Source organism: Blennius ocellaris, assembly GCF_963422515.1.
Source record: "Blennius ocellaris genome assembly, chromosome: 5".
NCBI classification, from domain to species: Eukaryota; Metazoa; Chordata; class Actinopteri; order Blenniiformes; family Blenniidae; genus Blennius; species Blennius ocellaris.
In genome coordinates this window covers 17924967-17947844 of record NC_137654.1, presented here as the reverse complement: position 1 = coordinate 17947844, position 22878 = coordinate 17924967, and the positions used below count along the sequence as shown (strand labels likewise).

At 47.6% G+C, this 22878-nt stretch overlaps 4 protein-coding genes across 7 annotated transcripts; 2 read left to right on the top strand and 2 right to left on the bottom strand.

Moving 5' to 3' along the window:
• Window positions 1-1488: 1488 nt before the first annotated feature.
• On the top strand, window positions 1489-6743 carry LOC308130758 (ER membrane protein complex subunit 3). Of its 2 annotated transcripts, none has more exons than XM_080497208.1 (9): window positions 1489-1563; window positions 3262-3421; window positions 4281-4338; window positions 4432-4525; window positions 4863-4967; window positions 5112-5193; window positions 5331-5410; window positions 5735-5817; window positions 6544-6743. In XM_080497208.1, the coding sequence occupies exons 2-9, from the start codon at window positions 3267-3269 to the stop codon at window positions 6670-6672; spliced, it is 786 nt and encodes a 261-aa protein (XP_080353334.1). In that variant the 5' UTR covers window positions 1489-1563; window positions 3262-3266; the 3' UTR covers window positions 6673-6743. The 2 variants fall into 2 exon arrangements, with proteins under 2 accessions (XP_080353334.1, XP_080353335.1); XM_080497209.1 differs by lacking the exon at window positions 1489-1563 and adding an exon at window positions 1570-1767.
• A 256-nt stretch (window positions 6744-6999) lies between these two features.
• usp11 (ubiquitin specific peptidase 11) lies at window positions 7000-14035 on the bottom strand. Of its 3 annotated transcripts, none has more exons than XM_080496083.1 (22): window positions 13816-14035; window positions 13154-13263; window positions 12911-13041; window positions 12691-12808; window positions 12195-12340; window positions 11889-11950; window positions 11714-11798; window positions 11208-11381; window positions 10812-10970; window positions 10495-10719; window positions 10332-10415; window positions 9966-10060; window positions 9610-9816; window positions 9400-9488; window positions 8655-9107; window positions 8415-8485; window positions 8222-8334; window positions 7995-8144; window positions 7786-7901; window positions 7611-7699; window positions 7364-7535; window positions 7000-7280 (listed from the first exon to the last, which is right to left on the bottom strand). In XM_080496083.1, exons 1-21 carry the CDS (start codon window positions 13923-13925, stop codon window positions 7365-7367), a joined length of 2958 nt encoding a protein of 985 aa, XP_080352209.1. In that variant the 5' UTR covers window positions 13926-14035; the 3' UTR covers window positions 7000-7280; window position 7364. The 3 variants fall into 3 exon arrangements, with proteins under 3 accessions (XP_080352209.1, XP_080352211.1, XP_080352210.1); XM_080496085.1 differs by having other exon boundaries at window positions 8688-9107; XM_080496084.1 differs by having other exon boundaries at window positions 8655-9104.
• Window positions 14036-14628: 593 nt separating this feature from the next.
• rfc2 (replication factor C (activator 1) 2) lies at window positions 14629-17397 on the top strand. Its single transcript, XM_080496262.1, has 6 exons — window positions 14629-14758; window positions 15030-15135; window positions 15255-15356; window positions 16065-16323; window positions 16449-16709; window positions 16794-17397. Exons 2-6 carry the CDS (start codon window positions 15095-15097, stop codon window positions 16902-16904), a joined length of 774 nt encoding a protein of 257 aa, XP_080352388.1. The 5' UTR covers window positions 14629-14758; window positions 15030-15094; the 3' UTR covers window positions 16905-17397.
• A 1175-nt stretch (window positions 17398-18572) lies between these two features.
• On the bottom strand, window positions 18573-22537 carry edem2 (ER degradation enhancer, mannosidase alpha-like 2). Its single transcript, XM_080497369.1, has 11 exons — window positions 22350-22537; window positions 22130-22240; window positions 21958-21997; window positions 21759-21864; window positions 21562-21687; window positions 21202-21413; window positions 20773-20914; window positions 20511-20635; window positions 20079-20223; window positions 19852-19973; window positions 18573-19679 (listed from the first exon to the last, which is right to left on the bottom strand). The coding sequence occupies exons 1-11, from the start codon at window positions 22439-22441 to the stop codon at window positions 19221-19223; spliced, it is 1680 nt and encodes a 559-aa protein (XP_080353495.1). The 5' UTR covers window positions 22442-22537; the 3' UTR covers window positions 18573-19220.
• Between the last annotated feature and the right edge of the window lie 341 nt (window positions 22538-22878).

Below are 22878 nucleotides of genomic sequence, written 5' to 3'. Positions count from 1 at the left end.
TCTCTGGTTTGCATGTGGTGTTTCTCACAGTTTCTGCACTCAGCTGTAGTATAAACATGAATGTACGTCCCCGGTGAGCTGGATAGTGAAAATGCTGCCTCGCTGCAGGAGCAAGGGGTCCCACCTGAGCTGAGAGGGGGGAGGGCGGCGGGACTTTCCTGCTCTGTCTGAAGCAGCTCTGTGTGAATGTGTATTTAAGACAGACTTCAAAAGTCAAAAGTGCTCCAGTAAAGTGTGAAACGTGTGTGGGAAGAGGGCAGATTATTTTAAAAAGCAGATTTCAGCTGTGTATGTGGAAATTTATGACTTGTACTTTGTTTTTGAACCTGCAGAGAAATAAAAAGTGGATATATTTATTGCTCTAAAGATATAAAAGTCTTTCTGTGGATGAAAAACCGAGTCCCGTTTTCTTTGCTTTCATTTGTTCCGAAGGCCTTGAGTCATTTTTCAACCCCAATGAATCTGTGATCTAATCAGATTTTCCATGAATCACCTGAAAGTTTCAGAAAGAATTTTGTATATTTTTTCTTTGAACCTGAAACCTGCTTTATATTTTCAATTAAGCCTCCTGTATTCATAAGAGATCATCTCCTGCTCTATTCATATTGGCTCACAGGGCCGTCACTCAGTGGGGTAGCTGGGGGCAGTAGTGGACTATATGCTAGAGAAATGGACTTGTGATTGGAAATTCGCAAGTCTAAATCCCACAGCCTGGCAGGTCAACGCTGTGGGTCCCTGAGCCGAGCACAGTCTCAGCTGCGAAGATCGAATCACAGATAATAAACCTCCAGTTCGCACTGCAGGTCCTACATGACAGTGAGTGGGAAAAAGACAAGCTCAGTGCAGTACAGGTCTCCCAGCAGTACAAACCTATTGTAGAAACTGGTTCTGCGACAACAATGCATGAGGAACATGAGGAAGAGCAGGTTGTATCGGTGTCTGTCATTATTGAGCTTTGTTCACAGTGTGAAACGTGTTATCAAACTAATTTCTTCAAAAAGTTAGGGTAAGAACACTTCTGTCAAACATAAGGTCTGTGGACCAAAACCAGCCCGCAAGAGACTCCAATCCAGCCAAATCTCCAAGCAAATAGGGACGTTTTCAAAGAAAATTCAGATTTTTTTTTCAAATACAACACTGAGACCCTGTGATAATTGAGAGCAAACCAGTATTAGCCTCCATGCTGTCAGGGTGAGTTTTAAAAAAACAATGTTTTGTTTTGTTTATATGTCACTGTATTTTGCATATACATAAATACATACTTTATGTTGAGTTTGGGGTAAAGTAGTGGTAGTAATTGTTTGGTTTTGTGATAATATAGACACTGTCACCCCATATACGCTGCGCAAAACAAAAAAAACTGTAAGATTAAAATTCAAAGAATATTACGATTGTGGCATGAAAAAGAGGCTTCACGCCGCTTCAGTTAGAACAGAAGCGCGTCTGTCAATAAAGATCCAGTCAAACGCACGCGCGTTGTCTGTTTCCGGGGTGCACCGGAAGTGTGTGTGACACGCGTGCCGCTGTGGGAACCTCGCGGACTCAAAACTTTTGTTGAATGAGGTGAGTTTGTCCAGAATAGACACTCGTGGGTCCACATTGGGGGAACTGAGGTAACCAGCCCCAAACGAGTGGATTGTGGGCGGCGATAAGTCACGTGGCCGGCGCGCTCGCGGATTCGACTTGGAGGCGACTGTTAGTGCAGCGGCGCCGCTTCACCGGTGACGAATAACAGTGAACCGTCAACCTCAACGTGACCCCGCGCAGGTGATCCGAACCACCGCAGCGGCACTTCACTTCATCTGTAGCCGGTTACAACCTGAACCCTGCTCGCACATGTGTCCTTCACCCACTTCTGCGTGTTGTTTTTTCCCCATGTTTGTCCGGGTTGTTTACATATTTGTGCGCATCGTTTTCACGTTTCACTGTTACGCTGTTGACATTTGGTTGCGTGTGTGTGTTTTATTAGTTTAGGGTTGTGTTAATGGTTGAGCATTGTTTACATATATGTGTGTGTGTGTGTGTGTGTGTGTGTGTTGCTACTAACACGTTTTTGTTTACATGGTTGTGTGTTCTTTGAGTGTTTGTAAGTGTTTGCATAGTCTGGTGTTGTTTACATATGGGTCTGAATTATTTATAGTTATTGTTTTGGTTAAATATTGAAAGACAATAGCTTTTTCAAAGCTTTTGTACTCAGCAACACCTCCTGGGCCAAGCTCACTCTGAACTTTGGCACTGAGACAGGAAATGACAGCTAAATAAATAAGTCACTGAGCTTGAGATCTTTGCTCGTCTTAAAAACTGTGTGAGATGAATTAATTGAGCGTGTGAGAGAAGAGAAGATCGTTGCACTCGAGGTCTCCCAGCAGCCTAAACCTATAGCAGTGTAACTGGGGAATAATTCATGGTGACCTGAACTAGCCCTAACTGTAAGCTTTACTCAATAGAAAAAGTTTTAACCTGAATCTTAAAAGTAGATTGCTGTGTCATAACTGAAAGTGGGAGCTGGTTCACGCTCCATAGCTCAGAGCTTTGTAAATTAATTGCATTGATTCCTTTCTCAGTGTCACACTGAAGCAACGCGGTCAAGTGAATTAAAGCTACTGGCTTGTTCAATATGTGAGTCAAAGGATAAGGTTTGGGTCAAAAATAACTCAAAGGTTGCTTCAAGTGCTATTTCACTCTGGGCCGTTCAGGAACGGACCTATTCATGGTGTGGTAAGTGGGGGGTGATGGGGTGCAGTCACTGGAGTCAGCTGGGGGACTTATTTTAATAGAGACGCCTTGAACAGTTGTTCAGGATGTCTTCTCTGTACCTGTTCGGGCTCAGCGTGAAGACAAACTGTGGCGACGTGACACAGTTTTCTGGAGCAGGTTCCTCAGAGGTTGTCTTTTCACCAAACACTTCTGTATAGTGACCAGTGACCAGACTGCTGGAGGAGAGCGGCGGAATACAGCATGTAGGGATGCTTCTGCAATCTTTATGATCGGTTCTCTCCGCAGTACTTTCAGTCTGTCTCCTGTCACCCTCCCTTAAAAGCCTTTTGCTTTAGTTTTTAAAAGTGAGTTGTTAAAAAAAAAAAACACTAAATCTCTCCACTGGGTTCACTGGCATCTACACCGAATTTTGCGGTCTGTGGGTTCAGTCACGTGAACTACAACGTCTCCTCGGCTTGACTTCACCTCCTGGTGTCAGATGTACTGGTCAGGATCGAATCATCTCCTCGATAACCCCTCCCCCCCCCCCACCCCTCCCTTCAGGAGTTATGTCTGGTCCTGAGCTGCTGCTGGACTCCAGCATCCGTCTGTGGGTGGTGCTTCCCATCGTCTTCATCACCTTCTTCGTGGGAGTCCTCCGTCACTTCGTCACTCAGCTGCTGCACAGCGACAAGAAGTTGGAGCTTCAGCAGGTGTCGGACAGGTGGGATCCCCTCGTCCATCGTCATTTCATCTTCATCCTTTAATCTTTCTCGCTTCCTCTGCCGCGTCTGTGTGGAAGAGACGAGGACAAACAACCCCTGTTGCATTTTCATATAATCAGTATGTCGAGGAGGAAAAAACAACCTGTGAATATCACAAGGGAGGGGGGATGATCTGTAAAATGACTACCACTTCTCATTTCCACAGGCCTGATTTTATTCACGCACTTTCTTCGCCGAGAGAATATCTTGTTCCATCGCTAGATAAAGTTTCTGCTCTCGTAAAGAGAATAAATATCAGAAAGGCGGCTGGCCCCCGAGGGCATCTGTGGGCGCGCTCAGAAATCCTGCACCAACCAGCTCAGTGGAGTCTTTTATATTCTTCTTCAAATGTGTGCTGATAACTGTCAGATTCCCTCACTGTGGGGGAAAAAAACCGTCCACATTTACAATGTCAGAATCAAATAAAAGATCTAAATGAGTTTAGGCTTGTTACCATAGCATCCGGAAACTTTTGAAAGGATCGTAAAAGACGACGGGAGAGTCCCTGCTGTCTGACAAACTGGACCATCTGCAGTTTGTTTTCTCGGCCAGGAAAGAGGTGGAGAATCCCAACACATTTATTTTAGTTTATAGAATATCTCCTGAGCACGAACGGCCCTAGGTCTTTTAAAGAAACCTCATCTTTTAACCCCCGGAAGAGCTTTACCTGATTTATCATCCCCACCTCAGCTACAATCCTCATCCGAACACCATCCTCACTTCACTGCCATCACCTCCATCCTCACCGTCACCCTCCTCATCATCACCATTATCTGCATCATCCTCACTTTTGTCCGGTTGTCGTGTGTCTGTGCTCAGTCAGGTATTGCTGCGTAGCCGCATACTCCGAGAGAATGGGAAATACATCCCCCGACAGGTAAGTTCCCCTTCATCCCTTCTTAGCAAGAGACCAGCTGCTCCGTGATTTCATGCTACCTCAATGGTTCTTTCTTTTTTTTACTGTTTTCAGTCATTTGCCATGAGGAAGCACTACTTCAACAACACAGAAACTGGATTCTTTAAGAATGTGAAGAGGAAAGTGGTTCCCAAAAACCCAATGACAGGCATGTGTGGTTACAACACTCTCTTAGCTCTTTGACAGGGCCTGTTGGAATTGGAATTAGGATTTCTATATGAAAGGACAGAGAGCAACAAGCAATAAACAGATTGCCATCAGGAGGCAAGCTAATCCACTCAGTGCAGACTTGGAGGGGCCAGAGAGAGTCGACATGCATGGTGACATGTCATCATGAAATATCACATGCGAAGAGAAGCTTAGTAAAAGTATCCCAGCAGTCTAAACCTAAAATGGTCCATGCTGAAGTAACGACACTTTTACTCGTGTGTATATATATATATATATATATATTTACCACTGTACTCACTCTTGTGTGTGTTCAGACTCCAGCATGCTGACAGACATGATGAAGGGCAACATGACCAACGTCCTGCCGATGATTGTGATTGGCGGTTGGATTAACTGGGCTTTCTCTGGATTTGTCATCAGTGAGTTCATTACACACACTTTTGCACACGAGGCATGCATGAATACAAGTTGCAGACTTTAAAGTTTAAGTTGTTTTGTTTTTTTTGTCGTTTGTGTTATTCTCGCCTTGTTGATGTTTTTATTGTGTTGTCGTCGCGTAACAGCGAAGGTTCCCTTCCCGCTCACTTTGAGGTTCAAGCCCATGTTGCAGAGAGGAATTGACCTGTTGTCACTGGACGCTTCCTGGTAACAACACAACTCGCAAAATTTTTTGTTTTTTTTGTTTGTGTTGTGTGTGGTGTGGTCCTGCTGAATTATTGGTAACCTGTGGTTAATGTGCCAAAGTAGTGATCATGTTGTGTTTTTGTGTTTGACGTGCGCAGGGTGAGTTCGGCCTCCTGGTACTTCCTCAATGTGTTCGGCTTGAGGAGCATGTACAGTCTGATCCTGGGACAGGACAACGGTCAGTGTGTCAAGACACAGACAGACGACAAAACATAAACACACAGTAATGACTGGGCCAGAGGTTTTTTACATCCGCTTCCCCTTTTCCTTATGGCTCAGTCTCTGCTAACTTCTACAAGTACAGGCATGTCCCAGCCAAGGTGGAAAACATGTGGAAATGTGTCTGTCCCCATGGAAACGAGAGATGTTCTCCACTCTTTTTAAAGCACAGCAATATGGCAACAACATGAACATAATAATATGATATGAAAACAATAAAAACATACAACGTGGACAACAGCAACTGAGACGACACATGAACACGGTGTTTGTTCTCCTCTAGCTGCTGACCAGTCACGGATTATGCAGGAGCAGATGAGTGGCGCTGCCATGGCGATGCCTCCGGACCCCAACAAGGCATTCAAGGTCAGACTGTCCGTGTGTGTGTGTGTGTGTGTGTGTGTGTGTGTGTGTGTGTGTGTGTGTGTGTGTGTGTGTGTGTGTGTGTGTGTGTGTGTGTGTGTGTGTGTGTGTGTGTGTGTGTGTGTGTGTGTGTGTGTGTGTGTGTGTGTGTGTGTGTGTGTGTGTGTGTGTGTGTGTGTGTGTGTGTGTGCGCGTGCGTGCGTGCGTGCGTGTGTGTGTGTGCGTGTCCCCAGATGAGTTTGATACGTTTCTTGTATGTGTGCCACACCAATAATGAGGTATCAGTCTGATGGCAACCGGCAGGAAGGACAGCATGTCCTCACCACATGGAAAGGCTGTGATGGGGACTTAATTATGGAATTTTCTTTTGGAACACATTATCTTTCCAGCCACCTGGTGTCTGTCCATCCCTACAACTATTTTCTTTTCCAACAACCTCTGAGGTATTTATAGGTGCAGATGGTTAGAAAACAAACAAAAAAAACCTGATCAACAAACGTTCCAACAATGTCAGTGTCAAACCAACAAACTACCGAGTCATCACGGGGCTTCAGCAGGAAGCAGCCGTCTGTGTTGTAGTGGGAATCTCCTGTTCGCAAGGTGAACCAGTGCAACGTCGACAGGTTTATCAGCAGCGTTCAGTTTATAAACAACTTTAACTGATACTTTACATTTCCCGCTGAGCTCACAGGAGCAGTCGGTTCACTTCACTCTGCGCGTGTGTTTCAGAATGAGTGGGAGGCTCTGGAGATCATGGAACATAAGTGGGCTCTGGAGAATGTGGAGGAGCAGCTGATGCGCAGAGATCTGAACTTTGGGAGCTTCTTCAGCCACGACACCGAGTCCAGCACGTTCTGACCAGGAGACGCGTCTGCTGGTCGGACTCACATCAGGGGTTCAAAAGCTGGATGTGTTCAATAAAAAGCTATCATCACTGACCAACCATGTGTATCTTTTCACACTCACAAATGGAGCCCGTTTTGACATTTGGTGGTTTATTTGTGGTTAAAGCTCTGATCAGGACGAACACGCAGGCTGTGAAACTCTTACCATCAGTGACTTACCAGGGTAGTATCTCACTAACCATCAATGGAAGAGAGGATTTTTTTCTAAATACGGTCCTTGAAGGAGAAGTCGCTCAGACACATTCATTCCACGCAGGATGCACAAGACGGGAGTTGGGAGAATAAAACTTTTATTGTTATCAAAACATTGAAGTACAATAAAATATTTGCTCTGATATTTGACAGGAAGATGCAGTGAGGAGCCCAGCTGCGGAACAAACCATCTCTTTCTTTAGAAAAATACTGTACACAACTCGTCTGTAAATAAATAAAAACAACCCAAATATAAACGGCCAGTCCCACTGCCCCCCAACCATTGTGCACACCGACCGTCACGGCTGCTGCGGACCAGCTTTGTGGACAGCGATGTGGACCGGAGCTCGGGCCAATCACAGAGCAGAGCTGCAGAGGACACCGGGACACAATCGGTAAAACGAGCAGTTCAAATGTGAAATGGAAGAATTAAAGTGCTCAGGTCGCCATACTTTAGTCAGTTTCCATGGTGGCAGCGTTGCCTGAGACAATGACATCGCCTTTGCAGCCAGTGTCGTCGATGGCGGGCTGGGGGGAGGAGGCGGGGCTTGTGCTCGGAGCGGGCAGAGTGGGATTTCTCAATTTGTCCTGACGGTGGTAAAAGAGTACGTAGGCAGCGTTCGTCTGCACACACAAAACACGACGACTATTAGACGGCAACACTCGGAGACACACTATGTTTGTGTGTGTGTGTCTCACCACGATTTGCTCCTCTCTGGCATACGTCACTTTGCTGTCGTCAAAGTAGTACCACAGACCGTTGTCCTTGTTCTGGGCGTAGCTGGTGTCTAAATACAATCACATACACGACACAGCACAGTGAGTCATGTGACCTGATGATGATGATATGACGTGATGGGGGTTGGAGCCTCACAGTGTCCGTCTCTCAGTCCTCCGTAGTGATTGGAGACGGCGATGAGGTCATAGCGACTTGGAGGCTCTGAACTGGAAACAGATTTTCTCAACAGGAAGTTGGACAAATCCAAATCTCTGAAACACACAAACAATGACACACATACATGTACGTGAGTGAGAGCGAGAGAGAGAGAGTGTGAGTGAGAGAGAGCGAGCGAGAGTGTGCACCTGAGGGGAAAGTCCACCATGCTGTCCAGCTTCTCCCGAGTGGACTTCGTGTAGGAGAACCTTTTCAGGTGGATGATGAGAACTTCCGGCAGAGACCACAGGTCCAACTTCTTAGTGGCCAACTGGTGTTTCTTACACTCCGGACAGTACCTGAACGCATCATCGTCACCCTCCATCATAGTTTTCATCAACATCTTCATTATCTCTTTTCATAAAGTGTGTGTTACCATGGGTTCTCCTCCTCCAGGGTTTCCACAGTAGTGAACAATTCGATGCACTCCTGCAGTTGGACTTTCGTCTGCTGATGCGGAATGTCCATGTTGGGATGTTTCACATACATCTGCACACACACAAACACACAATTGATGTGAGGCCAAACAGAGATGCTTGACAAACTATTACCCTCGCACACAAACTGACCTCAGCCTCATTTTCATTGTAGAACCTTTTCTTCATGTCAGGATCCCAGTCAACAGCCACGTATGGCTGAGCTGCACACACCAAACAACAATCAGCCGCGTGTTCAGTCAGAAACAGTAAAGTTCACACCAGCGTGTTGCAATTTTTTTGTGATCGTGTTGTGTATCGTTGTTGTGCTATCGTGAGATGTTGTGTTATCGCTGAAGGACAGGAAGTTGCCCCGCTCTCTATTTCTTGTACCCTGTTTGTCATAGCCTCGTGACGTGGACTCACAGCTGAGGGACAGGAACTGGTCTTCTTCACTCGCTCTCTCTGTGGTGCCGTTGGCATTGACCTCCTGAATGGTGAACAGAAGTTTTCTCCTTTTTGCTGGATGCTTATTGGTCACAGGGCTGGGAGCTCGTGCCTCAGCCGCCGCTGCTGCTGCCACCTCCTCCTCCTCCTCCTCCTCCTCCTCCTCCTCTTCCTCCTCCTTCTCCTTCTCCTTCTGGTCCTCTTCAGTCTCCTCCTCTTCCTCCTCATGCAGCGGCGGCTGTGAGTTGGCGGCCTCGAGGCTCTGGGTCTGGTCCACAGGAGAATGCGACTCCTTCAGGTTCGAGCCGGAAGGGTCATCTGCAGCACTGCCCTCTTCTTGGTCCAAGCTGGTCTCTGAGTGGGGGGGAGCTTCAGTTTCCACGGGAGCAGGCTCCTCTTCTAAAAGAAAGGTTACCGATGAAGCTATTAATTAAAACATAAGACATGCGACCACAGACACACAACGTTATTCTACCATCCCATACAGGAGTGAGCGAAAGTCTGCAGCGTTGCTTTGCATTATTTCATTGCACTAAATCAATATCCTGATGTTATTTGCCTTATTTAAGTGTTGACCTTGAGTGTGGGCACCCGGGTTCCAAACCACGGTTCTGGCAAAAAGCGGCATCTCGTGGAAGTTACACTCAGAATGTTCACTCCTCATGTCGTGTCGGACACACACAAAACTCACCATTACTGATGCCATTAGTTTGAGCCTGATACAGCTCCTCTTCATCCTCCTCCAGCTCTTCAGCGGGGTCAGGAGAGCGCACGTAACGCCTGCACGTAAACAGACACGACGACAAATCTCAGCTGGTATTTCACAGCCAACGACACAATAAATTAAATGACTTCAGTACACAGATTAGCTGTGGTGTGTGTGTGTGTGTGTAGAACTGACTGCAGCCTCTGCAGGATCAGGCTGTACAGTGCCTCCTGGTTGCAGCTGCTGTGCGGCACATTGAGCAGCAGCGGGTGTCCGAACAGCGACATGCCGTAGTCTTTGTAGGAGGAGCGCTCCCGGAGGTACAGGGCCATGAGCACCACCTCCCCCTGCTGCTGCTGCTCCTCCTCCTCCTCCTCCTCCTCCTGTGCACTCAGCTCATACCTACACACACCAAGAAAATATATCATCACACAAGCGACGGGGTCAGCTTAAACCTGGGCCGATGGGCAACTCGTCAGGACTCAAAGAGAGGTGTGTGTATGTGTGTGTGTAATTTGTGATGTTCATTTGTGTGTGCATGCGTGTCTCACACAAAGATGTCGTCTCTATCCAGAATGATGCTCAGAGCTTCTTCAGCAGTGTAGATCTTATAGAACCGATGATTAAAGACGTCAGCGACCACCATCTGAGACACACACACACACACGTCAGAAGTTACAACACACACATCTATACACCAGAAAAGACGACAGACAGACAGACAGACAGACAGACAGACAGACAGACAGACAGACAGACAGACAGACAGACAGACAGACAGACAGACAGACAGACAGACAGACAGACAGACAGACACACAGACACACACACACACACACACACACACACACACACACACACACACACACACACACACACACACACACACACACACACACACACACACACACACACACCTGTGTCGGAGGGACATTGGTGGCCTCGGAGAGAACTGTACAAAGGTCGAACACTTTTCCTGCTTTTGGAACAACAACACGATGCTGCAACGGACACAACAGTTAGAATGCAGTGTGGACTTGCACGCAAGCACACACACACAGCTTGAATGTGTAGCCTAACCTGGACAGGTTTGGCGCGGGGGTCAAGAGAGACAAAGAAGACCTCCATGACGCGCTCTGTGCTGACAGGCAGCGGGACACTCAGGTAGCAGAAGGGGTCAAAGGTGACGGACACCTTGTGGCACTCAGGGCAGACTAGCGTAGATTTGAAGAGGCCGTGAAATGTGTCCACGATCACAGAGTCGTTCCGCCGCAGGTGGTTCCTCCACGCCTCCTCCGCCACCTCCTGACACACACACACACAAAAACATACGTTCACATAACCACAGGTTATAGACACAGATACTGCTACTGATGCAGCAGTTGCCAATTCTTCACCTGGTCCGGCCGACCGTCAGCGTCCCGCAGTTCAATGTACTCTTTATTCTTGACTCGGTTCAAGTCCTCATGCAGCCCATCCAACAAGAAGGAGAGCAGCTCCTGACTGTCATGCTGCTGGTAACCCAGGAACTGAGAGGCAAAGTGACCCACCTTCATCTGGATGGACACACACACACACACACCATGATTAGTATTCAGGAAATTTATGTAAGTCAACGTAATGTCTCCAGAAGGCAGAGAAATCCACTGTGTGTGTGTGTGTGTGTGTGTGTGTGTGTGTGTGTGTGTGTGTGTGTGTGTGTGTGTGTGTGTGTGTGTGTGTGTGTGTGTGTGTGTGTGTGTGTGTGTGTGTGTGTGTGTGTGTGTGTGTGTGTGTGTGTGTGTGTGTGTTACCTTGAAGATGCGGGGCACCACACACTGCACTCGTCCCGACCACATCTGTTTGATGATGTCAGCAAAGGCCTCTGCGATCTCACCCTTCATCCCCAGGGGGTTATTAAAGTTCAGCTCGTCCAGGTATGAGCTCCTCAGAAAGTACTCCGTCAGAGGAGGAACGTTACTGAGGCACTGGGGAGGAGAACGAGCAGAAGGAGATGCAGGGAAGCAGGAATGTTCCTTGTGTGTTATTTTCGTAGAGCAGCGGTGTGCTCACGAAAAACCCAGACAAAGTGGACGGTGGTCTCACTTGCGGTATCACAATGACCGCGTATCCTTTATGGAGCAGTGCTATAGGTATTGATGAGCTCCTTTTCTCCATCAGTAAAGTTCTTGTATTTCGTCACATGTTTTGACTGATGGTGATTTAAACCGATTTCTCAATGCAGTAAGCAATCGTGAAATCTGTCCCTGTACATATATAATACCAGCCAGTGTTAGATAGTGTGTGTAGGTGTGTGTACCTGCAGGGCAGAGTTCATGAAGCAGGTGTTTCCCAGGTTGGTGAGACCACAGACTCCAGGCTGTCCCCGATACTCCACAGAGTTCCTGGAAGGTTTGAATGAAGGAGCGAGTGAATGAGACGTTGACAGAGAGGAGGAGTGAGCAAAGAGATAAAAAGGTGGCGTGTGTTCTTACGTGACTTGAGGTTTGGAGCTTGGCCAAGTTCCGTCAGCATTCCTTATCTCCATGATCACTGTCTGGCAAACAAAAGGCAAGAAAAAAGAAAAAGGAAACATAAAAATGCAAGAGACATAAACAACGGGCGTTTCCGACTGGTTTAATGATGAACATTTACATATGACTACATTTATTTATTCATCATACTATGCCATCTATTGATCCCAGACAGTATGTACAGATATATTTTGATATATGTTGGACGTTTAGCAACTTCGTCAGAAAAAAATACCAACACTGGGGTGTGCGTGTGCACTTGCTCACCATCCCTGAGCTCAAACACGAGTCCAACACACTCATGTGGAGGTTCCTGAGACGCTCACAGCTACTATCTGAACTCTTCATCCACAGTCGACACTCTGATCCCGGAGGCACCATGAACGCCTCACACAACGTTTTCTGGATGTCATCTGTATGATTACAAACACACAAACGATAGTGAGAGCTACCATCACTGTCACTTTAGCCACTTTTATTGTGATTTTAATAGTGATTCTGATGGTGAACACTTAGCGACTGTGACTTTTAATTGAGAAAAAAAACCCAAAAAACACACAATTTAATGTGGTGACCTGAGGCTTGAAATATCACAGCATCAAAAAAGACAAGTCATAAAATTCAGAATCAGAAATAGTTTCTTTTCCGCAGTGTGTGTGTGTGTGTGTGTGTGTGTGTGTGTGTGTGTGTGTGTGTGTGTGTGTGTGTGTGTGTGTGTGTGTGTGTGTGTGTGTGTGTGTGTGTGTGTGTGTGTGTGTCTTACAGATGTTGTTGGTTCGACTGAACTGGGCTGCAGTAACATTTTCCATGTTGCTATGAAGACTGAGAAAAACCTCCACAGGGTAAACCTCCACTTTCACCGTGCTGGGAAGGTCCACCACCTTTAACACACACCACACACACACGCAGGCAGAAAGTTATACACACCGATACACATACAGGTTCACCATGCACATGCATGCACATCTGGGTTGTGCAGTGACCTTGCGTTCCAGTGCTGGCTGCTCTTCCGGCACTCCGTACCACGACAGCAGTTTGTTCCAAACGCAGGATGGCACCAACACAAAGTCTTCGTTCTCCACCAGACGCTCCTTCAGGTTGTACGAGAGCATGTCTGAAACACAACAATACCAGCACCAGAACAACAATAAAAAAAAAAAAAGAACAACACATTAATCGCACTGTCAAAGGAGATGAAGAATAGCTGAAACGACGAGTTCACTGACCCTCAAACAGCTCTGTATTGTCGATTTCACCCGGGAAACAAGACGAATTCTGATCTCCAGATTCAACAAACAGCTTCCACTGACGGAACCACCGACAGCCCACGAGGAACCTGCAACAAAGGACAGACACACAATCAGACAGCACAACAAAGACACAAAGTACAGATGTGTAATTGAACAAAACAGACTCATAATTGCACAAAAATGTATCATTCTATTATGGCAATCTGGCTCTTTTTGCTTGTGCCACACCCGATGGATGGAAATACGCCCTCTGATCCACAGCGAGAAAAGACCTGCTGGCCTCCGCTCGACGTCTCTGCAAAAACTTCTTGCTGCGCCTGAAAGTGAAACTAAACTGGAGGTTCGCGGCCCTATGCTGCCGTGTCACCGTGTCCGAAAAAAAGACGCCGGTTAAACTGGACAACTGAAGCCGGGGTTCTGGCGACCGTTGAACTCTGGGTCAGCGGCAACACCTGGACGCCAGTGACGTCCCTCAACGTCTTTGACAGGCAGCGGCGGGACCAACGTTGAGCACCAGAGCCGCTTCGAACCAACCCCAAAGTATTCACCCGGAGGCGTGGACGGAGTGGGAGTCATCAGCGGACGGTCCCGATCTCTCTCGTGTGGGTGTGCGGAGTGGAAAGCGGAGGGAGTCTCACCAGCTGTCTCCGGCGCAGAGCTCTGCCTTCCGCAGCAGAGACTCGATCTCCCGTTGCTGGGTCTCCAGGCCCGGAGGCTCCGTGGGTGAACAGCGGCTGTTCGCCGTCATGGTCCCGGTCAGTGGTACATAAAGGGGAGAACTGTCAGAAATCCGCGGGGGACTGGCTGCAGGGCGGATTGTAACCGCCACATCTAGAACGGGGAAGCTGTTTGAGGAAGTATGGGAAAACCGGAATTGAGGTTGACAACTTCCGGTCCACTGGCGTCTACGTCATCAGTAAACAACCTCAAGAAAACGAAAGAAAATCCCCAAAACTGTCGGAAATGGACTAAAAGTACATAAAACAAGCATGTATATGTAAAATATTCTGCTCAATCTCAAACAGAAAGTTTCTGATTTTTTTGTAACAGTACGTGTATGTGAAAACATTAATTTTTTCTGTATCCACAAAAAAACCCAACACTTGGCACAGTTGTGACACAAATTACTCCACTTATTCAATGATGGAATTATTTATTCTGTGTTTTGCCAAATAAAATATCTGAAACGACTCTTTTAGCAAGCTGGAAGTTCACGACGTCACAACTTTCAGCCACGAACTCCCGCGAGATTTACCTCGACCAATCAGCGTCAGCTGCTGCAGCTGTTCAGCCAATGAGAAGCGAGATAGCTGCGGCGCGAGGCTGTGTTGGCGCGCTGTTGGAGCATCATGGCGGACCAGATGGAGACTGAAACGGAGGTGACAGCGACGAAGAGCGGCCTCGCGACGGGCACCGAGGGCCCCGACGCCGCAGCCAAGGGGTCTGGCAGCGGATACGAGTTGCCGTGGGTGGAGAAGTACCGGCCGCTCCAGCTCAGCCAGATCGTCGGGAACCAGGAGACCGTGAGCCGGCTGGAAGTGTTCGCGAGGGAAGGAAACGTCCCAAACATCATCATATCAGGTCCACCAGACAACACGTATACACAACATGTACCCCAGTGTTTGTTTACAAGGATGTATATCTATGCGTGTATTGATTTTTGGTTTTTCAAAAGTTACCTCGACTTGTTTGGTACAGCCTTGGTTTGATTTGTCCAGCAGTCCCTCCCACTTCACTTTCACACCAGTTGTCAAGCAGCTCAGGTTTAAACAAGGATGAGCTGCTGCACGACAACTGTAACCCTGTAAGGCCTTTTCTCATGATTCCTTCCTTCCTTCCTTCCCCTCTGCAGGTCCCCCTGGGACGGGGAAGACCACCAGCATCCTGTGTCTGTGCCGCGCTCTACTGGGAGTCCACATGAAGGAGGCGGTGCTGGAGCTCAACGCCTCCAACGACAGGTGAGTTGCAGGAGGAGGCCACTCCTCAGGAATTGACCATACATATTGTGTGTGTTTTGTTGTTTGGTTTGTTTGTTCATATTGTTTGTGTGTGCTTTATATAATGCATGTGTATGTAGAGGGATCGATGTGGTGAGGAACAAGATAAAGATGTTTGCCCAGCAGAAAGTGACTCTTCCCAAAGGACGACACAAAGTCATCATCCTGGATGAGGCAGACAGGTCAGACTGCTACACACACACTACCCAAATGCAAATTACACACAGCATACACACGCACGATAAACACATACAGTACATGCTCACTGACGTATGTGCATACACACAATAGATCGGAAAACCGGAATGTACATGTACAATATAGTATATATGCAGTGAGTTGCAAAGCTATTCATATCCCTTAAACCTTTCCACATTTCGTCACATTACAATCACTAATGTAAATGATATTTGTTTGGATTTTATGTGACACACCAACACAATGTGCACAAAGTGGAAGGACAGCAATATTTTTTACACATTTGTATTTATGTGACAACATGTGGAAAAGTTCAAGGGGTATGAATACTATTTGCAATCTACATAGATGCACAATACACACAATAAACTGTATACAGCCCCCAATACACTACAGAGGCACACAATATATCATATGCACAAAATACAAGCCTAACACATGTATGATGCACACTGTACAAGCAGCAAAATACTTTATTCATATACGATACACCTTATAATTGTACGATATACAAAATACGCTATGTGATTTTACAATATACACTCGACAGTATATATGCAGCACACGTATAATATAAACAATACACACACACACACACACACACACACACACACACACACACACACACACACACACACACACACACTCTCTCATGTGCAGCCTCAAAGCCCCAGTGTGTCTTTCTACTGCAGCATGACCGACGGCGCCCAGCAGGCCCTGCGGCGGATCATGGAGATCTACTCCAAGACGACACGCTTCGCTTTGGCTTGCAACGCTTCCGATCGCATCATCGAGCCCATCCAGTCGCGTTGTGCCGTGTTGCGCTACTCAAAACTGAGTGACGCACAGCTGCTGGCCCGTCTGCAGGAAGTGGTGGAGCTCGAGCGTCTGAGCGTGTCTGACGACGGGCTGGAGGCCATCATCTTCACCGCACAGGGCGACATGAGACAGGTGAGGGCGGAGCTTTTACAGACGCGAGTGTGTGCGTGTGTGTAGACACGGGAGGGGGGCGTGGCAAACGGTGGCGGGGTTTCTGGCGAGCTTTAGGTTCCTTCTGATGTTCCCGTTTCTTTCAGGCGCTGAACAACCTGCAGTCCACGCACGCCGGCTTCGGACGCATCGACAGCGAGAACGTGTTCAAGGTGTGCGACGAGCCGCACCCCCTGCTGGTGAAAAGCATGCTGGGACACTGCGTGGCCGGGAACATTGACGACGCCTACGGCGTAGTGGAGCAGCTGTGGTCACTGGGGTACTCTCCAGAGGACATCATGGGAAACATCTTCCGGGTCTGCAAGAGCTTCAGCATGGCCGAGTATCTGAAACTGGAGTTCATCAAGGTGTGTGCATGCGTCGTCGTATGACCTTTCAAAACAATTTGGAACACAACCTCTAACTTGTTCGTCTGTGCTCGTGCCCTGTAGGAGATTGGTTACACGCACTTGCGCGTGTCTGAAGGAGTGAACTCTTTGCTGCAGATGGCCGGTCTGTTGGCTCGGCTCTGCAGCAAGACGGCGCCCCCTGCTGCCAGCTGAACGCTTGCGAGTGGGCTGACGCACACAAGGCAACGGAAAAACATCCTCCTGGACGTCTTGGCTTTCACTGCATTTTTTTACTTGTTACATTGTTGTTTCTTTTTGCATTAAAGCTTTTGTCAGAGTTTTGCTTCTAATATGAAACATGTTCGTTTGAAATAAAACTCTTAACGTGGTCATAGCACAGTAATAAGATGCTATCGCTGATCACTTGTTAATTAGGTAAGAACTTGTTAGTAAATCTCTTGCTAGTTCATTTATTATGCCGAGTTCTTTATTTGTGTGTGTGTGTGAGTTGATGCTGGCACACTTTAGTCAGTATCTGACAATAATCAGCTCAAGCAGCATGAATGTTTCACAATCACCTTATAGCTGAGAGTTTACTTGTACGTCTTGCTTGCTCTGCAGCTGTCGGTCAGCTGCTTCTCAGAGGGGCTGCTGTCATTTGCCTGCCATGAAACTACCAGCTCCAACCTGGCATTGGCCTCGGTATTCTAAGTACAGTCTATAATGTATAATAAATGCCTGTGCATAATAGTAAGCCTCTGTCCATCACTCACTCTATCCAAAACTTGTCCATGCCTTTATCTAATCCAAGCTGGATTACAGCAGTTTACTTTTTTTTTTTTTTTATAATTTAAACCAAGGATCTCCTAAAACTTTAATGTATTCACAACAGCGCTGCCAAAGTTACTGACAAATACAATCTCGCAAGAACATCATTCAAAATCTGCCTCGTCGCCCACAAGTACGTTTACGATAATGCCTCTTTCCACCACAAGAACAAGAGGCTTGTCCCACACACCACAACACGGCTTCTGTTCAAACGCCTCATCTCACCTTCACAGCTGCCTCACCAAACTCACCACCAGCCCTTCTGTTCATCATCTCGCTGTCTGGAATTCCCATCCAGACCACATGAGAGCATCACAGACTGGAGAATCCTTCAAAAAAAGGGACTCAGAACATTAACGTTTTAAAGTGTTTAATGCATATGCTAGACTTTTATTAATGTTTTATAGCTTATTATAAGCATTGACTTATTGTAGCACTTGATATTTTAAATGTAATGTGCACTACAAAATAACGTGCATTACAATTATCATACAGGCCAGTTGATGTCACATGGTAACATGTTAATAACACATCCATAATAGAATATGGCAGCATGGTGTTTGATGGCGGTGCCTCACTGAATACAGGCAGCATCACAATCATTACCATCACATGACTAATGAGACAGTAAACGCATAATGCCACTCCATCACTGTCATCCAATGTCCCTCCACATACGTTCCCACTACACATGACCACTTTCATCAAGCGATTAAACACTGCACGCATATGTATATAACCAAGGGTTTTTCTTTTAACATTTATCGCATTTAAATGGGCTCACGCCAGGTGAGCTGCATATTCGGGTTCAATATATTTCATTGATTTGGATTCATCAGTATTTTACAAGAATGTTTGGAATTCTTTAATGTGTTGTAAAAAACAGAAAAGCTATAGATTATTTTCTTTGAAGAGAATAGTTTCGTGATGTTTCTGGTGTATTGCTTCCCACAACGGGCACACGAATAACCATCCATTGCGGCATTTCATTCAAACATTTTATTTGTAAAAAACATACAAAGATAGTTTTGTTGCCTTATTGCAACTGGCACTTAAAAACAATCTCAGTCTTCACAAATGTCACAAGTGTCCTTGTTTAGTCCATTTCCTCCCCACACAATTCTGGTTTCTCATCAGCAGCCATCAACATAAAGAGTCTGTTAAGTGCGAGTCAGGTTCATCAGCAGATAAAATCAAATAAATCAGCAGGCCTGTTAGTTTTTTTCCCCCCCATTTTGTTCATTTCCACTATGAAACCTGATCTTTTTTATGACAGGCCTGTCTGATTTATGAACAATCCGCCCTCTTAAGAAAAACCAGACCCAATATGAGGCGTACAACACCGCTATGACCTCTGAGTGGTTAACACCGGCAAAAGTTGGAAAAATAAAATACATTTAGAATTAAATAATAAATTAATAAATAATATCTTACTTAGGATGCAGCATTACGTTTTATTTTGCCGCCCGATCGTCTGACAGCAGCGAATAGGTCTCAAGAAAAAGCTACGGCGGTCTCGGTGACCTCAGGTCCCAGGACCACCACAGTCCTCCCCGGGTCAGACCCTCACGATCCGCATCAATTCAGGAACCTGATCTGAGCTCGTCTCAGGTGGACTCAACCACTCTTCAGTAATACTCAGCTTGGTCCCAAGTCTTCTTGGCAGGGTCGGTTGCTCTCTCGCCGCCGCCTCCGCCGCTCTCATGTGGCGTCGCTGAAAACCTGTCCCAGGACGGTGAGCCGGGCACTGAAGGGCTGGACGGGACAGGACAGCAGTGGGGGCGTCTTCTGCTCGCCGGGCTTCAGTGCAATGGTCTCCGATTGAGCCGTGGGTGGGTCCTTACTGGGCGGGGCGTCGGCGGGCGGCCGCGACGGGCTGAGCAGGAGCTCTCGGAGCTGCTGGCGGTCTCCGCTGTGGCGGCTGCAGCAGTACAGGGCTGCTGGGTCCAGAGGGTGGGCCTCCGTGTTGAAGATGTAACCCCCCGCCCCCAGGACACACTCGCCGGCGTCGCCCCCGGCCTCCCACCCGCCGTCGCCCTCGGTGCCCCCGCCGTGCAGGAAATGGGCGGGGTCAAAGAGCAGGTAGAGGTACTTCACGGTCTCTGCGAGGAAAAAGGACTCCATGCGGTTGTCCAGCTGGTGATCGCGCAGATCTTTCACCTGAGGAGAAGAGAAGCAGCTGAATCATCACGGTGCAGAAGTCAAAACGTCCTTTTAAAAACTCAAACTGCAGGTTTGTGAGCGGCGTCGCGTTCACTTCACGGCCGACCGACGGAGGGACTGCTGACAGTCGGTTAGCCGCTGTGAGCACGCGGCGGCGCGAAGCACTCACGCTGGCGTATCCGCAGGGTGTCTTGGCAATTTTCTCGATGGATTCCAGAGCGTCGAGGCCCAGCTGCAGGTAAGTGTGGTCTCCTGTGGCTCTGAACAGGTACATGGCACTCTCAATCAGCTCTGAAACAAACACATACACACACACACACACAACCTCCTTTAGGTCCTGAAGCTGACCAACCCACAAGCCGAGAAGTGCAGGTGTGTGCTGGTGTCGTTCTCGACCTGGCCTGAGGGGGTAGCCCTCCCTCTTGTCCACAGTGTAGCCCTGAGGGATACTGTAGAACTCAGGCAGACCTCCGAACTGTCTCCACACAGAATAATAATTCTGGAAGGTTCTGATGGCAGCGTCTATGTCCCCCAAAAGAGACTAAGAGACACAGTCAGACGAAGCTCAGTGGATGGGTGTGTGTGTGTTTTGTTTTTCCAGTAACCATGTACAAAAAAAAAACATTCATCTTAAAGAAAAAAGATCCTTTGTTCCAGATTTAACCATTGCTAAATTTAGCCATTGTCCATCTGCAGTCTCTGGGCAGGAACACAACATAATACATATTACAAATATGGCCTACAGTAGCATTAGTAGCATTACAATTCATACAGAATACTATAAATCTTATGCAATACGTTCTACATGCATGTGTTAGTCGTGCGTACCTGCAGGCCGGGCCAGAAGGCCTCCAGACTCTGGAAAACTGGCATGGACACAGTTCCTTTGTGCATGTGGACCCACAGATACCAGTCATCAAAACGGGTGTAGTTCTGGATGACTTGATCAAAGGCTGACAGAGGCACACACATATGAAACATTATCAGGCGCAGAGTTTTAGAGGCACTGTGTATCAGAGTATATCAGCGTGCCTCAGTAAGAAACGAGGTACAACAGTGTGTATCTGGAGTGGTGGGTCCACTGGGTTACCCTGGAACATCTTGAGCAGCTCTTCGTCCTGCAGCATGATGGCCCCTTTCACTAAATACTCAAAGTACGAATCCACTCCAGCCCCAATTCCTGAATCTTGAGCCACCCACTTTTTAGACAAGATGTCTATGTGGTTCCCCACCTACACACACACACACACACACACACACACACACACACACACACACACACACACACACACACACACACACACACACACACACACACACACACACACACACACACACACACACACACACACACACACACACACACACACACACACACACACACACACACACAGGTATACAATGGTTAGCAATGTAGTGTCTCAAATCAATAAAGAGAAATTAATTAATGAACTAACAGAGTCTTCATCATGACTCGTGGTCTATTTGGCCAGTATTGAGAAGAGTATTGTTGAGTTACCAGTCCAATGTCAGATCTCGTCTTCCACAGAGCTCTCAGGGCTCTGCGCGCTACTTCCTCGAACACGGGGTCCCCGGTGAGTCGGCTCAGCGTGGCGAACTCTAGTATGAACGTTCCCACTCCGGCGGTGCAGGTGACGGGCGTCTCTGAGGGGCTGACGCCACGCAACAGGTTGACCGTGCCGTATGGCATCCCAGTGGGAGTCTGGAAGGCTGAACCCCACCAAGCACACGTCACCAAGGGAGGGAGGGTGTGTGTGTGTGTGTGTGTGTGTGTGTGTGTGTGTGTGTGTGTGTGTGTGTGTGTGTGTGTGTGTGTGTGTGTGTGTGTGTGTGTGTGTGTGTGTGTATATATATATACCAGGCAACAACTTCCTGGCTGCGTCCTCAGCCATCCTCAGCAGGGGTCCGGCACACGGCCATCCAGATTCCAACTGCATCCCTGAGCGACCCGACAGGAGGTGAGCCGACAGCAGCCCACCTACCACTGCACACACAAACACACAGGTTACACACGCATGCGTGCAAGCAAACACACACACACACACGCACACAAACCTCTGATGTTGGTTTCAAACACGGATGCATTGACGTCAATGTCAAAATCGATGGTGTCCTGTAGGAGTGACGCCACGCGCTGAAACTCTGTTCTGTTCCCTAAAACCTGAAAACACACACACACACACGCGGTGACGCACGCAATAAACACAGAGACATACAAAGACGCACACACGTCTGTCTGTGTGTGAAAGCTCACCAGCAGGGTGTCGAGGGCATCGATCAGAGTCAGCGAGAAGCTGCAGACAGAAAAGACAAACAAAATGAACACACAAGGTGGACACCCAACTGGTAACGCTCTCACTGGTGGAAAATCCACTGCGCCGCCTCAGACAGTGTGCGGGTTAACAGACCAGCAGGGTGGGCCTCACCTGCCCCAGGTGTCCTGGCCATCGCAGGTGAGTGGGCGGAGCTCATCGTAGGGGAAGGCGTTGTCCAGGTAACTGTTGTAGGCGTGGTAGAACATGGACTTGATGCGTTGCCTGCGACAGTTTGGATTCAAGGTTAAAAGCCTGATCTGTCGCCGCATGGTCACAGAGAAACATGTCACACTCATAATAAACTAATGCATAACAATTTACATGAGTGTACCTGACAGCAGACATTCCCTCCTCGGTGAACGCACGCGCCTCCGCGCCGCACCACAGACACACAAACAGCGTCACGCACACGAGCGAGCGCATGGCGAGCAGACGATGACAGGTGACAGACTGAAGGGACAGAAATAGGAGCACGGAGAGGTTTGCAGAGTGGAGGAGAGGGGCTGCTGCTACTGGACTGCAGTGAGGAAACAGGAAGTAAATGTACGGCGCATGCGTCTGTCGTTGGAATGACGGTGTTCTCAGACGCGCATCTGATTGGTCGGTCCATTGGCTCACTATCATACGTCACAAGCCCCCTTCCTCCCACTGCTGCTTCTTCTTCTTCTTCTTCTTCTTCTTCTTCTTCTTCTTCTTCTTCTTCTTCTTCTTCTTCTTCTTCTTCTTCTTCTTCTTCTTCTTCTTCTTCTTCTTCTTCTTCTTCTTCTTCTTCTTCTTCTTCTTCTTCTTCTTCTTCTTCTTCTTCTTCTTCTTCTTCTTCTTCTTCTTCTTCTTCTTCTTCTTGCTTTTTATGTGTCATG

Bases quoted from the DNA above. Each gene is read 5' to 3' on its own strand.
- rfc2 (XM_080496262.1), top strand. From the start codon at position 15,095: ATGAAGGAGGCGGTGCTGGAGCTCAACGCCTCCAACGACAG. The intron at 15,357-16,064 runs GTCAGACTGCTA...TTTCTACTGCAG, and splicing joins ATCCTGGATGAGGCAGACAG to CATGACCGACGGCGCCCAGC. The intron at 16,324-16,448 runs GTGAGGGCGGAG...CGTTTCTTTCAG, and splicing joins CACAGGGCGACATGAGACAG to GCGCTGAACAACCTGCAGTC.
- LOC308130758 (XM_080497208.1), top strand. From the start codon at position 3,267: ATGTCTGGTCCTGAGCTGCTGCTGGACTCCAGCATCCGTCTGTGGGTG. The intron at 3,422-4,280 runs GTGGGATCCCCT...GTCTGTGCTCAG, and splicing joins CTTCAGCAGGTGTCGGACAG to TCAGGTATTGCTGCGTAGCC. The intron at 5,194-5,330 runs GTAACAACACAA...TGACGTGCGCAG, and splicing joins TTGTCACTGGACGCTTCCTG to GGTGAGTTCGGCCTCCTGGT.
- edem2 (XM_080497369.1), bottom strand. From the start codon at position 22,441: ATGCGCTCGCTCGTGTGCGTGACGCTGTTTGTGTGTCTGTGGTGCGGC. The intron at 21,865-21,957 runs GTGAGCTTTCAC...GTGTGTTTTCAG, and splicing joins ATGCCCTCGACACCCTGCTG to GTTTTAGGGAACAGAACAGA. The intron at 20,224-20,510 runs GTACGCACGACT...TGTGTCTCTTAG, and splicing joins CCTTCTGGCCCGGCCTGCAG to TCTCTTTTGGGGGACATAGA.
- usp11 (XM_080496083.1), bottom strand. From the start codon at position 13,925: ATGACGGCGAACAGCCGCTGTTCACCCACGGAGCCTCCGGGCCTGGAG. The intron at 10,061-10,331 runs GTGTGTGTGTGT...TGTGTGTCTCAG, and splicing joins CCAATGTCCCTCCGACACAG to ATGGTGGTCGCTGACGTCTT. The intron at 7,700-7,785 runs GTGAGGCTCCAA...GATTGTATTTAG, and splicing joins AGGACTGAGAGACGGACACT to ACACCAGCTACGCCCAGAAC.